Below are 14270 nucleotides of genomic sequence, written 5' to 3'. Positions count from 1 at the left end.
TATTGAAATTTGGTTGCTCAGTGAGCGATAGGTGGATTAAATTGTTTGTTTGAACCTAATGATACTTAGTATCATATTAAGACTCGAAGTTTCATTTCAAAATGTCGACTTAATTTGTTAAAGAGATTAACTCAATCTATTACTTATTGACTTCATCTTTAACAGATACGAATTACACGTTGAAAGGCAAATTGGCAATAGCTCACATGGAACCACATGCATGAAACAAACAGAGAGACACTACGTAACTGAGATACAATGAACAGAAGGGTCACTTTATAATCTCGATACGGGAAAAACAAAAGGGAGTTCAATTTGTTTCTTTCTTTTATGTAAAATCTGTTAATGGAAATGAGTACATAGCATTGAATAAAAAGGACTTGGAACCATTTTCATGTGGCTAAAGATATTGTACTCTTTGGACCAATAACTCCTTTTTGGGTATGTAGCCGAATTAATACAAGAGTTGTTCTAACTTTTATTATTCTTCGTACTATCTTACCATTTTTGGGTACAAAGTATGTTCCATTTTATTTTATTTTATTTTATATAATTAATATAGAACGTAAACGTAACAAACACAAAACGTTAATTAGGCATGCATTCATACCCGACATTTTTACATGGATCCACAGAACATGGCTTGTTACCTTACCTAGTTAATTGAGCATCGTTCTTGAAGTTTCCTGATCAAAGCTTAGATGACAAGCGTATCGAATTTCATAGTCTCAAATATCCATGTTGTGATCCATCATGTTAACCTGTCGAAAGGATTGCGATTATTAATTCGACAAACTATTGATAACTGAGGCAATAGTGAAAGATTGATTTACTAATGAGTTTTATTTTACTTTATTTAGGTTTGGCGATTAAATTTAATTTAAATTCAATGCACTTTCATAAATGTAAATGTTAAGTAAAGAATAATGTGATGATGTATCACCAAGAGTAATGAGTTTTAGTCAATTGGTTTGAATAAAAAAAATATAATTATTCGCCAATTAAAGACAATAGAATTCTCCTTATGTTATGAATAACATTGCTCGTGTCCTTAAAGCTGAATTAAATTGCCAATTAACGTTGGAAAAATCTAATGATAATAAGAAAAAACCATAAAAATTAATGATGACATGTTAAGCATAAAAAATACAATGTTTTACTTGGTCTTCCTATTCCTAAGCAACAAACTTGAGAAGCGCAGGACCATTTTTAACCAACCTTAATTTGTTATTAAAATTATTTAAATAGTGTACCAATTTTATATACAATCAAGGATTATGATTATCTCTAAGCCATAAACATGCACTTAATAGTTGTTTGGTGAGGTAGTGTAATACTAAAATCTTATACGTTAGTCATATTCAATCTAAAAACCGAATATAAACATTTTCGAAAGAGAAGCTTAGACACTAGTCGAGGGTTTACACAAAAAAAGTGACTGTAGTAGACTATGTCACTATCTATTACATGTAACGATTTCATTTGATTAGTCCGATAATGTTATATAGTACCACAAAAAAAGTGACTGTAGTAGGCTATGTTACATTTTTCCTCGGACTTGATATTGAATTATTCCTCCCTCTCACTCTCAGTCTTTCTCTATAAATACCATCTGTTCCTCAGTTTCGGCAGTAATTAAGGAAGAAGAAAAGATAGTAGAAAAATGGAAAATACAGTAAGTCAATCTCTTCATAAAACACATAAATTGTCATTTGCATCACAGATTCTGTTGAGAGTTTTGGCCACTGGGGGTTCTTTGGCTGCTACATGGCTTGTCCTCACTAGCAAGCAAACTGTTGAGGTTTTCGGAATCGTGGTCGATGCACGTTATAGCTATTCATCTGCTTTCAAGTAAGATCTATCTTCAACAATCTTGTAAAGGAAGCCCGGCCGAATATATATGGAAATTAAGGATTATTTGTCAGATCTTTTTCGACTTATTTTTCTGTTGTTGGATGCAGGTTCTTTGCATTTGCAAATATTATTGCTTGTGCATTCTCTCTTCTCTCTTTGTTTATTGTTTTCATCCTTGGTTACAAGGCAGTGAATCCAAGAAATTACTTCTTCATATTTCTGCATGACTTGGTACGCCTGTTAAGGAAGAAAAATAATTTAAAATTTTGTTTACTATAAATGTACTGATGAGGAATTGAAATTGTATGATCTACAGATTTTGACAACATTGTTGATGGCTGGATGTGCAGCAGCAACAGCGATAGGGTACGTGGGGAAGTATGGCAACAGCCACACTGGTTGGATAGCAATTTGTGACCATTTTGCCAAATATTGCGACAGAATTATGTTATCTATTATCATATCATTCATTTGTATCGTGTTCTATTTTCTCCTCACTGTAATTTCTGCCAATGTATCACGGAAAAGTTGAGTTAGATGCTGGTTTTTACATTTTAGGATAACAATATCATTGGTGTTTATCGTATACTTCGATTTGGATGTAAAATAAATTTTATTGTGTTTCAATAGCAGTCTATAAAAATTTTGAAAGTCTAAACTAAATACAAGATGGACATGCATTCACATGTGTAAACACATAATTGGAATCTATATAACACAAGAGTTGTAACAATTTCTACACTCGTGAGAGTTGAACATATATGATTGCTGCTAATTATTTGAAATCGTGTGTGTGTGTGTGTGTGTCTTGTCCTGCCTCTATATGTATAGTTGAGCTCGGCAGTACAATAATACTAGTGTGCGTCCCGTATAGGCCAGTCCAACTCCAGCCCTATATTAAAAATCTATTTTCCCTAGAAGTAACTTAGAATTTTATTTAAAAGATCAATTTTATTATTATTATTTTTTTGGGTTTCAAAAAAACTTAATTTTTTTTAAGTTAATAAAGTATTATAGCTTGTTTGACTGGAAAAAAATAGTTCTTTACTAATATTTGATAGGAAAAAGTACAAAAAGAAATTAGAAATATGGCTAGAATTATATGAATAAAATAATGAAAGAAAACATTACATTAAATAGAGTAACCATAAAAAGAGGAAAGATGATTGTTGATGCAGAGAAAGGAACCTATGCTTGTTTTACACACAGTTTCCCTAAAACATATTTGCCTACACTGTGGCATAAGAGGATTAATGAAGTCTCTTCTAGGATACAACTATAAAAAGTAGTTGACTAACACCTTCTCACTACTTTAGACGAATTAAGAAGGTTTACGCTTCTATTACCGAGCTATAACAAAAGCTTCTAAACTACTAAGAACAAGATTCTTGAAAATAAAGAGAGAAGATAAAAATTTAGAGAGAGTAGAAATATCGGTGTATGGAATAAGAAGAAGAACATCTCCTTATATAATACTAAGATGAGGGTGTTTCAATTTGCTATTAATTTTTCATTAACACAAAAAAAAATAATAAAAAAAAATGTTACAATAGCCATTTTTAATTGAAAATTAACCAGAAAATTGAAATCAAAATTGTTGTTACAACTCCTAATTTATTCCAATTCAATAAAAACTAACCAGAGAATTTGAAATCAAAATATTTGTTATTGTGTGAAACCCACAAGCTTACGGAATTCGTTGTACAAGTAATTAGATTTGTGAGTTAAAAGTATCGTTTCTATGATGAATAAAGTCTAATTAGTAGTTCAATAGTTATTAGTAAATTTGAAATATGATGACAACAAAAGAGTTGTGATATATTTGTTATTTATTCTAATTCTACTCTAAAAAAACAATAAAAGTGAAAAATCTAATGTAATTGTTTGTATTAAAGCTCCTGTTTGGTACCCATTTTTTTCAAAATACATTTTTCTCTCTCATCTTTTCAACCACACAATTATTATTAAAATAATATTACACGTAAATCAAAAACATTTCCTTATTTTTTAACCACACACTTTCCATCAATTTACTATTCTAAAATGCATTTTTACATAAAAATGGCTCTCAAACACCCTTAAAATCTTGAATCCCCTATTGCGATTTATTTCAATTCTTAATTCGTAATCTATTAAATTCATACATTCAAGACAATCGGTAATCCACTTTTATTCAATATTCTTTTTCAAGATCTATTAAACCTATGTTTAACACAACCTAATCATATTCTTAGTCTGAATTCATATGAAAGACATGCATTGATTCACAAGCTTTATCACATATAACTGCATATGCTATATATATTATTCTTAATACCTATTATTCGTGTGTTGATTTTGTTGCGTTCTAGACTTATTATGAGTATTCATACACTACAACAAGCAATTTATTAACTAATTGGTAATTAAGAAATTAAATCAAAAATACTAAACTAATTATCTTGAATTAAAATAAACAAACAGTAGGATTCATCATTTGTCAAATACAATGAAAAACTTAGCCTAAAATTCTTATAATTAAATTACACAAAAATAATTGAAAAAAATCACTCGAAAATAAGAAAGATGGAAGAAGTAGGAGAAATCACGTTCTTAGTTCAAATCTTGAACCTGGCTATGAATCTTCAAAATTCTTGTATGATTCGTCTTGAATTGATGTATAGACTTATCCTTCGCCTCCAAAATAGATAGAACATAGAGATTTTTAGGTCTAGGGAGGTCTCCCCACGTTCTAGGCGGTTATTTTATTTTAAGGATACCCAAAAGTTTGTTATCAAAGTAGAGTTTCAATTGGAGAAAGAAACAAAATCTCTCCTCGAAAAAGTACTATATGATCATATAGTACAAATGGAAGCAGCCGCATTGAAGAAATCATAGCTAATCATGGGAGCTCTAGGGGCATAGATGCGGTCGCATCTATTTAAACCTATGCGACTGCATAGGTATAATACTTTTCTGCCGGACAGCTTTCGGTATGTTGGTCGTATCTTTTTCTTCTGATATCCGATTGAAGTGATTCAAAGTGTGTTGGAAGTGATTGCATGCCAACTAGCTAAGGACACGTTCTCTTTTGGCACTTTTTTCACGAAATTGCTTCTAATAAAATTGTTAATTTGGACTAGATGTCCAAATTTCAATCCAAAGTGCTGAAATATTTGAAGTCAAAGGGAAGATAATAAGAGAAAATTTGGGGGCTTATTTAAGAAGCATTGACATTCCCTGTCCAGTCATAACCGATACAACTAGCCTGATCATCTAGATTTTATGGTCAACTACAAAATGCATTTTTATTATTTATTTATTTTTTTTTATTTTTTTTGCAACTTACACACATAATTTTCTATCTTTTTTCCATTGGAATATTTTAGTTGACCAATAACAATATGGCACTTAACAAACACCATAAACAGGGTATGGTCCCTCCCTCCAATTGAAGGAATATATGCCCTTAAGATAACTCAATTTTTCATGCATATCAACTTCAAAAAAGACTCAAATTGGAAGTCTAATGGAAAAGGCAAAAGTATTGACTTAAACAGTTATTCTTTATTGTCAATCCAATATTGTCTTGCAGTTTTCCATTGCCTATATATATGGCTTATTTTCTGTTGAAAATCAATTCATCAAACAAATTTAAGGGAAAGGAAGAGAGGCCTTGTATGAAAATAAAGAGCCTGATTTGGTAGCCAAGGATGACTTGCCTAAATTCATTTTTAATCATGGGTTCGACTCATAATTAATTGTGTGGTATTTAGGCGTCGTCCTTTGGCTATCCTAATTGGCTCTTATCTTTCATGTTAGACCTTCTCTTCCAGCATGCATAGTGAAAACACACACAACTAGCTTACAAAAAACCACATTTTTGCTATGTATATCATTTCTCAGGCAACCGGGTAGCACTTAGCTTCACAATTATGTCCTCATTAGCGATACTAGTAAGCGCAGCGAATGACATACCTGTGACATAACGCAAGAATAAGAAGTTGACCAAGTCACACTTGCAAGATTGAATCACTAGTGACCCAACCAGACTTTTGATCGAGTATTTATGTTCAACATTGCAAGAGTGGTAAGTTTGTTAAAGGGTAACATATACCACCCATAAGTAATATTTGTCCAATTAATGGTAGTATTTCTCAAAGATTCTACCACTGAAATATTTGGAAATGCTTAGAATCATTTTAGTGTTGAAATAACAAGTTTATATATCATAACAAGTAATAGAGGGTGTGAATAGAGTATTGTTCACATGAAGATTGAGTTACTTAAGCATGGAAATTTGCTTAATTCTAACTATTGAGGTCATCCTACATCGATTGTGGAAGGAGTTAGTAGTCAATTTATAAGTGTGAAGAAAAGTCTCAAATCTTGAATTAAATTTTGGAATTGAGAATGCACAAGACCACCTAATACAGATATTAGAGCACAAGTTATCAACAAGTCTCAACCCAACAGTCCACGGGAGATATGTGAAGGAAAGTTTCACCTAGGTCTCCTTAGCTAGATTTTGATGTTGAGAATGTCCAAAACCATACGACACTAACTTTATTTAAAAAGTCAATTAAAGATTATTTTATTCTAAAATTTAAATGAGAACGAAGGAAAAATGATTACCAATCTTGACTCAAGAAAAACTCAATGAAATTAAAGTGTTAGTACTTATGATTTCACCATAGTTTGTACAGTTCAATTTCATTTATTAAGCAAGTTTTGAACAGATACAATAATGTAGTTGCTCAAATTTCCAACACCTATTTGATGTCTCAAATAAAATCAAATCTACCTTTACGAATTTATGATATCTCTATACGAGTTATGATATATAAAGGTGCATCAAAAACTAGAAAATTCGACAAAAATCATATGAGCATATCGCTATCTCCTATATAAATTTATAATTTTGAATGACAAGAATATTACTCGCGATTCTCAACACAAATCCCAAAACACTCAACTATTGAGTAGAAACTCAAAGCATTAAAAACCATCATCAAAACACAATACAAAAGCATGCGTGAAGTCAGAATAGGGAAATTGAAACAAAACTATCAAAATTAGGCTGCATCATTGTTCCTAACTAACATGTATAGTTCATCAACACATAGCTTCCTCTTCTCTAAACCCTAGCTAGAATTACATGTATCAAGTCTCGTTTCATCACTATTTTGCTCAATGCTCCCTCAAGTTCAGGGTCATTAAGTAAAACGCTAAAATAAGTAGAATCTTAACAAAAATAACTTGAATTTGTATAACAAATAGATGCCGTGTTGGTTTCCCCTCTTGTTACTAAAATTTCTACTATCTTCATGTATATAGATCTTTTACATGCTACATTTTGCATAATAGTTACAAAAAACTGTCTTCGTTGAAAAAATATAAATATAGTTATAAACTAGAGAGAAAAATAGAGAAATTAATAAACATGTGTGTTTTATTAATAATCAAAGTCCCATATTTAAACGGAAAAATTAAAGCTACATGGGATAAAACAGTTATACTTATTAGGACTACAGGAGTATAAAATGCATTCATAAATAGTTAAACACTACTATATTTGCAATAAATATGACTTTGTAAATAGCTAAATGGAAAAAAAAATACTCTTTAACAAAAATAACAAATCACACCCTATATAGTAAATTATGTAATCGTTTTGCATACTATGCCCTTGTTTGATCCCTATTTTTTCAAAACTCATTTTTATTCACACATTTACACAATAAAATATTTTGTACGTAAATTCAAAAATTTTCCCCACTTTCTAACCATACATTCTCCAAAATTACAATTCCAAACGCTATTAAACCCAAAAAAATGGGGCTCAAACAAGGGCTATATTTCTAATAATTAATTTTTCGCTAAATATTTTTCTTTAAACGATTTTTTAAATTAAATTATAAAATTCATTATCTTCTTTTCAAATCCACAAAAATTAATTTTAGTAAATTAAAAAAATATATAATAAAAATTTTAGAAATTACTTCCCTAGACTCTTCCAACACTGTAAAAACAAATAAAAATTCTTAATTTTAATATTCTAGTTAACAAAATTTGTTCAATGAATTAATAGAAATAATTTTTATATTTGATGCTATTTTGTAGCCAAAAGATCAATTTCCTGTGAATTTTTGGTAAAAGTAAATTTGCAATTTAAAATTTTGTTAAGAATGCATGCGTAATTAATTAGTATCTAACATTAAATAATCTATAAATATAATTAATAAAATATATGATTTATGTAAAAATGAGAAGAAAATAAAATTAAGTACATAATGATGTGAGATGACTCGACAAACGTTAATTTATAGAGGAATAGATACATGAGAAAGAAGAAGAAAATGAAATAATAATTTAATTTTTAGAGAATTAAAAAAGTAGTTAAAAAAGGGCATGTAAAGTGTTACTTAACGTAATACAAAGGGTGTGATTTGTTTTTTTAAAATGAATATTTTAGTCTATTTTACTACTTTTAATGGCGAATTTATTGGTTTTTAGCAAAAGTGATTTTTGGTAATCAAATAGTAAAACATAGTATGCAAAGTGTAAACTTAGAAAATACGGTCTATTAAATGTAAATACACCATAAATTTTCTTTGTGTTAAACTAAATACGTGAAAATGATATTTATCTATTTTCATGGGATTATACATAATGTATTTGAATTATTGCTAGATGTCAAACAGAACAAAAACTATGTTCATCTTGAGCAAATGACATTGTTCACAAAGTAGACATTTGGCAAGTCCTTGGTGGAGTAGATGAGCACGGAGGCCTTTGATCACGAGTTCGATTCCCTTTACCAACACTTTCTCGATCGAGCTTGTCGCACCGGGCTTGTCTAGTCCGATTTACCTGATTGACATGATTTGCAGGCTATTGTATCAGTTCGAGAGTTTATCCAATGCACATTCAAAAGATAGCGACGTAATAATATTGGAATCACCTTTGAATTTATTCCTTTTTATGATTCGTCAAAACCTCATGCCCAACATAAGGAAAATCAAGGGGACAACCTATTGTAATGGATGGATTAGGTTTAGCATCTTACAATAGGTTGCGACATATATTCTATCTATCCTTTACGTGTTAAATTCAGGATTATATAAAAATAAAAAGATTATTTAGATCATGCTTAGTATTTCATATTAAATAAAATGCAACATCATTAAATAATAGAAGCGTGTGACAAATACATTGATAACAATTATAAACTCGAGACCTTAGTGAAGATCAACCTAGAAAGCAGGGACGGAATTTGGGGGGGGGGGGCTGTAGTCCCCCCGCTCTCAGGCCCAACAAATTTTTTTTGGTAAAAAATTAATTTTTTATGTGTAAATTTTTTTTTTTCCACGTAGCAGCCCGGTTTGAAATTTTATAGCTCGGTATTGGATCAAATTCTGGATCCGTCCCTGTTAGAAAGGGTTGAATAGTTTGTCTCTATTTTTCACGATTTTCCAACGTTCGGATGTGACATATACTTCATTGATCCCTATGCTAAAATCTAGATCATGGAAAAAAAATCAATTAGATAATGTTCGATATACTGTATTAACTAAAGCTTATATGATTAATAATTAAAAAATTGACAAAAATCTTGATACTTGTCATGATTATTTATATTGAATAAAACGTATCGAATATGTCATTATAATACACTCAATTTAACTAGGAATGAGTAGAGATATGTGATATATCAAATTTGCAGTGCAACCCACCACTCTTTCAACTTTGAGTGCTTATAGATGCTTGGTTCCTTCAAATTGAATCTATTCCCTTATCACAATGAGAAGAGCTATAATTTGCATTATATATGCAATTGGTGCACTTATGTTTTTGCCTACATAGAGAGCATTTCGTCAATAAAATTTTACACAAGATTGAAGTGAATAAGAGAGGTCGGCAAAGGATTGTTTGCCTAAAACTCGTGATAACAACTTTTTTCAATCTTGTGTAGTCAAGTTTATTTAGATATATTGAACTTAATATATCATACATGCAATTCCCTCGTCTATCTACTATCTATAACTTTTACACAAAAGCCAATGCATCTTCTAGGCATCATCCGTTGGCTAACCAGAGAGGCACTTTTTCGTCATGCTAGACCATCTCTTTCAATGCTCGATTTTCAACAAACTTTATCCTTCCTTTCAAATAAAAATGTTACATAAAGCAATTCTTATTTTACTCTTATAGTGACTAAGGACACGTTCGGTTAGCATTTCAGTTTTGAATTTTGATTTCATTTTTAGTTTTCTATTTTGAGGATTTGTTTTAAAATTGCTAAAAAAAGTATTTGATTTATCATTTTGAAAATTTGTTTCTCAAAACAAAAGACTTAAAAACACGTTAGTTTTAAAAATAGAACCCATTTTATATTAATATATTATTAAATAATATAAACAATATAAAGTTGTCTTACAGTGTGTGTGCGCGCACGCGCGTCATGTTTCATTATCATTCTATCAAGCAACTTTTCATATTTCGTTTATACTATAAATTTTACAGTATTTATTGTATGAAAAAAGTAAAAAAGTAATTTAGGTGTGTGGTATAATTTCCACTACTTTTTAAATAATAAAATTCGAATTGTAAATAAAAAATCAGAGTCGACATAAGTTCGAGATATGAACTATATTCTTTTGTCTTCCTCAACTCTGGAAGATTCAAAAACTCTATCAAATGGCCCCAAGTCTTTGTAGCAAAGTCCAATGAGTTTGGGCCCAATTTCAGGCCCACCAGTATTTTCCACCCCATTATATAAACCCTCTCTCTGTCGCACCGACTCCTACAGTCACAGTCCCCCATAAATCTCTCCAGAATCTGTGTGACAAAACGCATCAGTTTCAACTCGATCAATGGAAAAAGCATTTCGATTGGCAATTCTCGCTGTTCTAGCTCTGATTTTCGTTTCTTCACCATTTGCAAATGCATCAGAGTCTCCATTTATAGTGGCGCACAAAAGAGTCGCTCTCAAAAAGATCAATTCTGGCATCGAACGGATCTCCGTCTCCATTGACGTTTACAACCGTGGATCCGCGTTCGTTAACTTTCTCATTGCCCCTATCTTCTTAATTGATTAAGATCTAGTTTGTATTAATAAATTTTTTTCTTTTCATTTAGTGATCGAAGAAAAATAGTTGCATTGAAGTTTTTGTCTGTTTTAGGATCACAATTGGGAAACATACGCTAATGGTTTTATTTTTCATTTATCTTTTTGTTTGTGCGTATGTGAAAGATTACATGCAAACTTTTTATCCTGTGCTTTGATGTCTGTACATTACAATTTTATTTTTATTTTTTTTATCAATTTTCCTTTCCAATTTATGAGTTAATGTAACTATATTTTAACTGCAAGGATCAGAAGATTTAAGAATGGATATGTCCAAAATGTTATGGACCTGCATGGTGTCATATTGGAACCTTTTTTTTTTTGAGGCTATAAAGCCATATAGTGGTAAAGCAGCCAAAAAGAGGATAAACAGCAAGGTTTGTTAGCAATTATCTGCATACATTTTTTGTAATCTGAGAATAAAATATATGCTAGCCGGAATTCTGTATAGAAAGACCATATCTGGGCTTTCATAGGTAGTAGAAAAGAAATGGTAATTTTTGGCAATACTAGTAACTACAAGCTAGCCTAAAATCATGCAGAATGATAAAATTGGATTCAAGTATCTTAGTGTCTAATTCAGTTGATTTCTAATTATATCTCTAAAGTTTATACTTTATATTGGTACATTCCTGAGTGTACTACATGTTTTTCATGTTATCATGGGATACAATATGGCTCATGCATCAGGATTTTTTCCTCCTGTTGTGAATGATTTGCAAGTTTTTAATCTATTTGACAGTGTACAATAATGTTTAGTTAACATTTGCAGCACTGCATATGATGTAACTCTTGCTGATGATAGTTGGGCTCAAGATGTATTTGATTCTGTGATTGGCAACACATCTAAATCATGGGAAAGACTTGACGCGTAAGATTCAAAGTTCTTTTATCTTTTTGAAGCCCACTTATACTTTTCTCTCTGTTATTGACATGTTGGTTCATTGCATTTTTCTCAGTGGTTCCCTTGTTTCCCATTCATTTGAGTTGGAGTCTAATGTGAAAACCATTTACTATGGTGCACCTGCATTGGTCACTTATCGGGTCCTCACAAAATCTAGGCTACAGGTTTGTTCTTTACAAAATCTCAATTTACTATAAAAAGTAGCATGTTCTTAATATTCCAGTAATCACTGTTTACAGGAAGCATATTCAACCCCTATATTACCGCTGAAAATTCTCTCAGACACTGAATCTGGGAAAATGACAGAGAAGGTAACATTCTTCTTTATTATCTCACAAGTCGCAGCATAAAGCATGTCACAAATTTCTCTTCCGTAGTGTACTGACGTTATACTTTTGCTTTGTTTTCCCCATTCCCTTTGGTTGAATGGAAAATCTTGTTATGGCTAAATGCTCAGCTAAAGGTAACAACTTCCTTCTTGGCTTTCTTTCATCTACATCAGCTAAATGATTGACACATTTTTTTCTCTCCTTATCGTGTGCTATGATGTTACTTAGGTACTTGGGTTGGTTGATAAATATTCTTTAATCATTGGCGGGGGTGGGGTATTGAAGAATCTTCTTATGATCCTAAGGATGTTGAATTCACTTAGAAATACTTCAAAGTTGATTATCTCGTGTACTATTTTGCCAACCATGCTCTTACCGTGTATCTTTTCAACTGGGCAGAAGCTGCTGGTGAATTATGGTTCTCATATTTCGGCGCTTCTCATTGTCATTCTGTTTATGCACATGGTCTTTAACCCGTCGAAGCAAAGTGGAAACAAGAAAAGACATTGAAAATGCAAGTGTCACAAAGCATGCTAAGCTCTTGGTTAGTTTAACTTTGTTACTCATGCCTTGAGCTTTTATACTCTTTAGGATACAAATTTTGAAAGGGTTTAAGAGCAAATGTGGTTGAGTTTGTGTAGTTTCCGAAAACGATCATAAAGGTGTTTTGATAATTTTGGTTGACTAAATGATGCAAGTTCTTGTAATCCTTGATGGGTTATTTGCAGTGGAAAGCAATCAACTTTCACCCAACTGTTATTAGCTCAGCGAACTTCAATCTGTACTAATCATGCCATTTGACTTCAATATTCTGTTTGCGGAAAAAAATAATTTATTGCACTTTTACAATAGTTATATTTGATATTGGTAGAATATGCATTACGCCTCCCAAATGACTTTTTGACGAAACCGTTATGAGAAGTAATATTTACTAATAAATGGAAGCTCGATAGTGTATCTAAAAAAGTTAATTAGTTACAATTAAAATATAATGAAAATAATAAGGAATATGATGCATAAAATTGAATTTTTTTGTCAAATGCACTTTACATCGTGTTTGATGGTGCTTGAAAGTGATTAAAAATGTTATATTTTTTTACATGATGGAGAGATATATAAAAAGGAAGAGGGGGGGGGGGGGGGGGGGTTAAAATTTAAATTTTTTTTTAAGCCGGTGACCACATATTCCATTCTTCCATCCCTCCATACAAGGGAGCTAATAATTCGACTTTTATGCTAAGCCAAACATTCTATTGCAAGAAGTGTAACATTTAATATTTAAAGACCATGCTATTTAACCATAGAGGTTGACATCGGGAATGACGTATCACACACAGAGGGGGGTCGGATTATTTTATTCATGAGGATCAACCACCTCGAATGTGAGTGCTATGTCATTCATTATGTCAAGAGCTATGTTTATTTGACTTAATTCAATATTTAAATGTCCATTAAATTTGGAATCTTTAATAAATTGTCTGTGAAAAGTCAAAAGAATACGAGAATTTTGTTAAGTCATTATGTTCCTTATGCTCTGGATGACACATGCAAGAGGCAAAGGGTTGCGATTCGGCCAAGATGACCTAACACAAAAAACCGGTCCCAGTGATATGACTTGATATTTTGACATGTGACGTCGTATAATTTTCAAGACAAATAACAAATGGGCAAACAGACAGTTGTCCCATGTCAAGTATCGGACAAAAATTAATCAACGTTGGTGGGCTATACCATTTATTTATTAATTTTTCTCACTTCTTCCACCCAAAATATCAATATTTTTTTATTATATTTTCCTTTCCCTCTAAACCATTTTAATTTTTTCCTTTCAAATATATATATATATAAAATAATTAATCAACATTGGTGGGCTATACCATTTATTTATTAATTTTTCTCATTTCTTCGCCCAAAATATCAATATTTTTTATCAGCCCTGCTCCCTGTCCCGGGTCAGGAATAGGGGCGTCACATGGTGCCCTTGTCTTTCTCCCTGTTCCTGACTTGGGACAGGGAGAATTATTCATTTTTTATTATATTTTCCTTTCCCTCTAAAATCATTTTAATTTTTTCC

The 14270-nt window shown here is 31.3% G+C and overlaps 2 protein-coding genes across 2 annotated transcripts; both read left to right on the top strand.

The window, feature by feature from the left end:
- Positions 1-1532: 1532 nt before the first annotated feature.
- Positions 1533-2491, top strand: LOC111366556 (CASP-like protein 1F1). Its single transcript, XM_022987291.1, has 3 exons — positions 1533-1851; positions 1962-2085; positions 2171-2491. Exons 1-3 carry the CDS (start codon positions 1664-1666, stop codon positions 2384-2386), a joined length of 528 nt encoding a protein of 175 aa, XP_022843059.1. The 5' UTR covers positions 1533-1663; the 3' UTR covers positions 2387-2491.
- Positions 2492-10628: 8137 nt separating this feature from the next.
- Positions 10629-12949, top strand: LOC111368048 (translocon-associated protein subunit beta-like). Its single transcript, XM_022989218.1, has 6 exons — positions 10629-10891; positions 11736-11834; positions 11923-12031; positions 12107-12178; positions 12325-12330; positions 12596-12949. The coding sequence occupies exons 1-6, from the start codon at positions 10710-10712 to the stop codon at positions 12704-12706; spliced, it is 579 nt and encodes a 192-aa protein (XP_022844986.1). The 5' UTR covers positions 10629-10709; the 3' UTR covers positions 12707-12949.
- The last annotated feature ends 1321 nt before the right edge of the window (positions 12950-14270 follow it).

This window comes from Olea europaea, chromosome 18 (genome assembly GCF_002742605.1).
Source record: "Olea europaea var. sylvestris chromosome 18, O_europaea_v1, whole genome shotgun sequence".
Classification (NCBI taxonomy): Eukaryota; Viridiplantae; Streptophyta; class Magnoliopsida; order Lamiales; family Oleaceae; genus Olea; species Olea europaea.
The sequence above is the reverse complement of the archived record's forward strand: the minus strand, read 5'-3'. Positions and strand labels throughout refer to the sequence as shown.

What these genes read in the sequence shown, in the direction of transcription:
- LOC111366556 (XM_022987291.1), top strand. Translation starts at nt 1,664, where the DNA reads ATGGAAAATACAGTAAGTCAATCTCTTCATAAAACACATAAATTGTCA. An exon ending in AGCTATTCATCTGCTTTCAA is followed by an intron (nt 1,852 to 1,961) that starts GTAAGATCTATC and finishes TGTTGGATGCAG; the next exon opens with GTTCTTTGCATTTGCAAATA. An exon ending in TCATATTTCTGCATGACTTG is followed by an intron (nt 2,086 to 2,170) that starts GTACGCCTGTTA and finishes TATGATCTACAG; the next exon opens with ATTTTGACAACATTGTTGAT.
- LOC111368048 (XM_022989218.1), top strand. Translation starts at nt 10,710, where the DNA reads ATGGAAAAAGCATTTCGATTGGCAATTCTCGCTGTTCTAGCTCTGATT. An exon ending in TCATGGGAAAGACTTGACGC is followed by an intron (nt 11,835 to 11,922) that starts GTAAGATTCAAA and finishes CATTTTTCTCAG; the next exon opens with TGGTTCCCTTGTTTCCCATT. An exon ending in TCACAAAATCTAGGCTACAG is followed by an intron (nt 12,032 to 12,106) that starts GTTTGTTCTTTA and finishes CACTGTTTACAG; the next exon opens with GAAGCATATTCAACCCCTAT.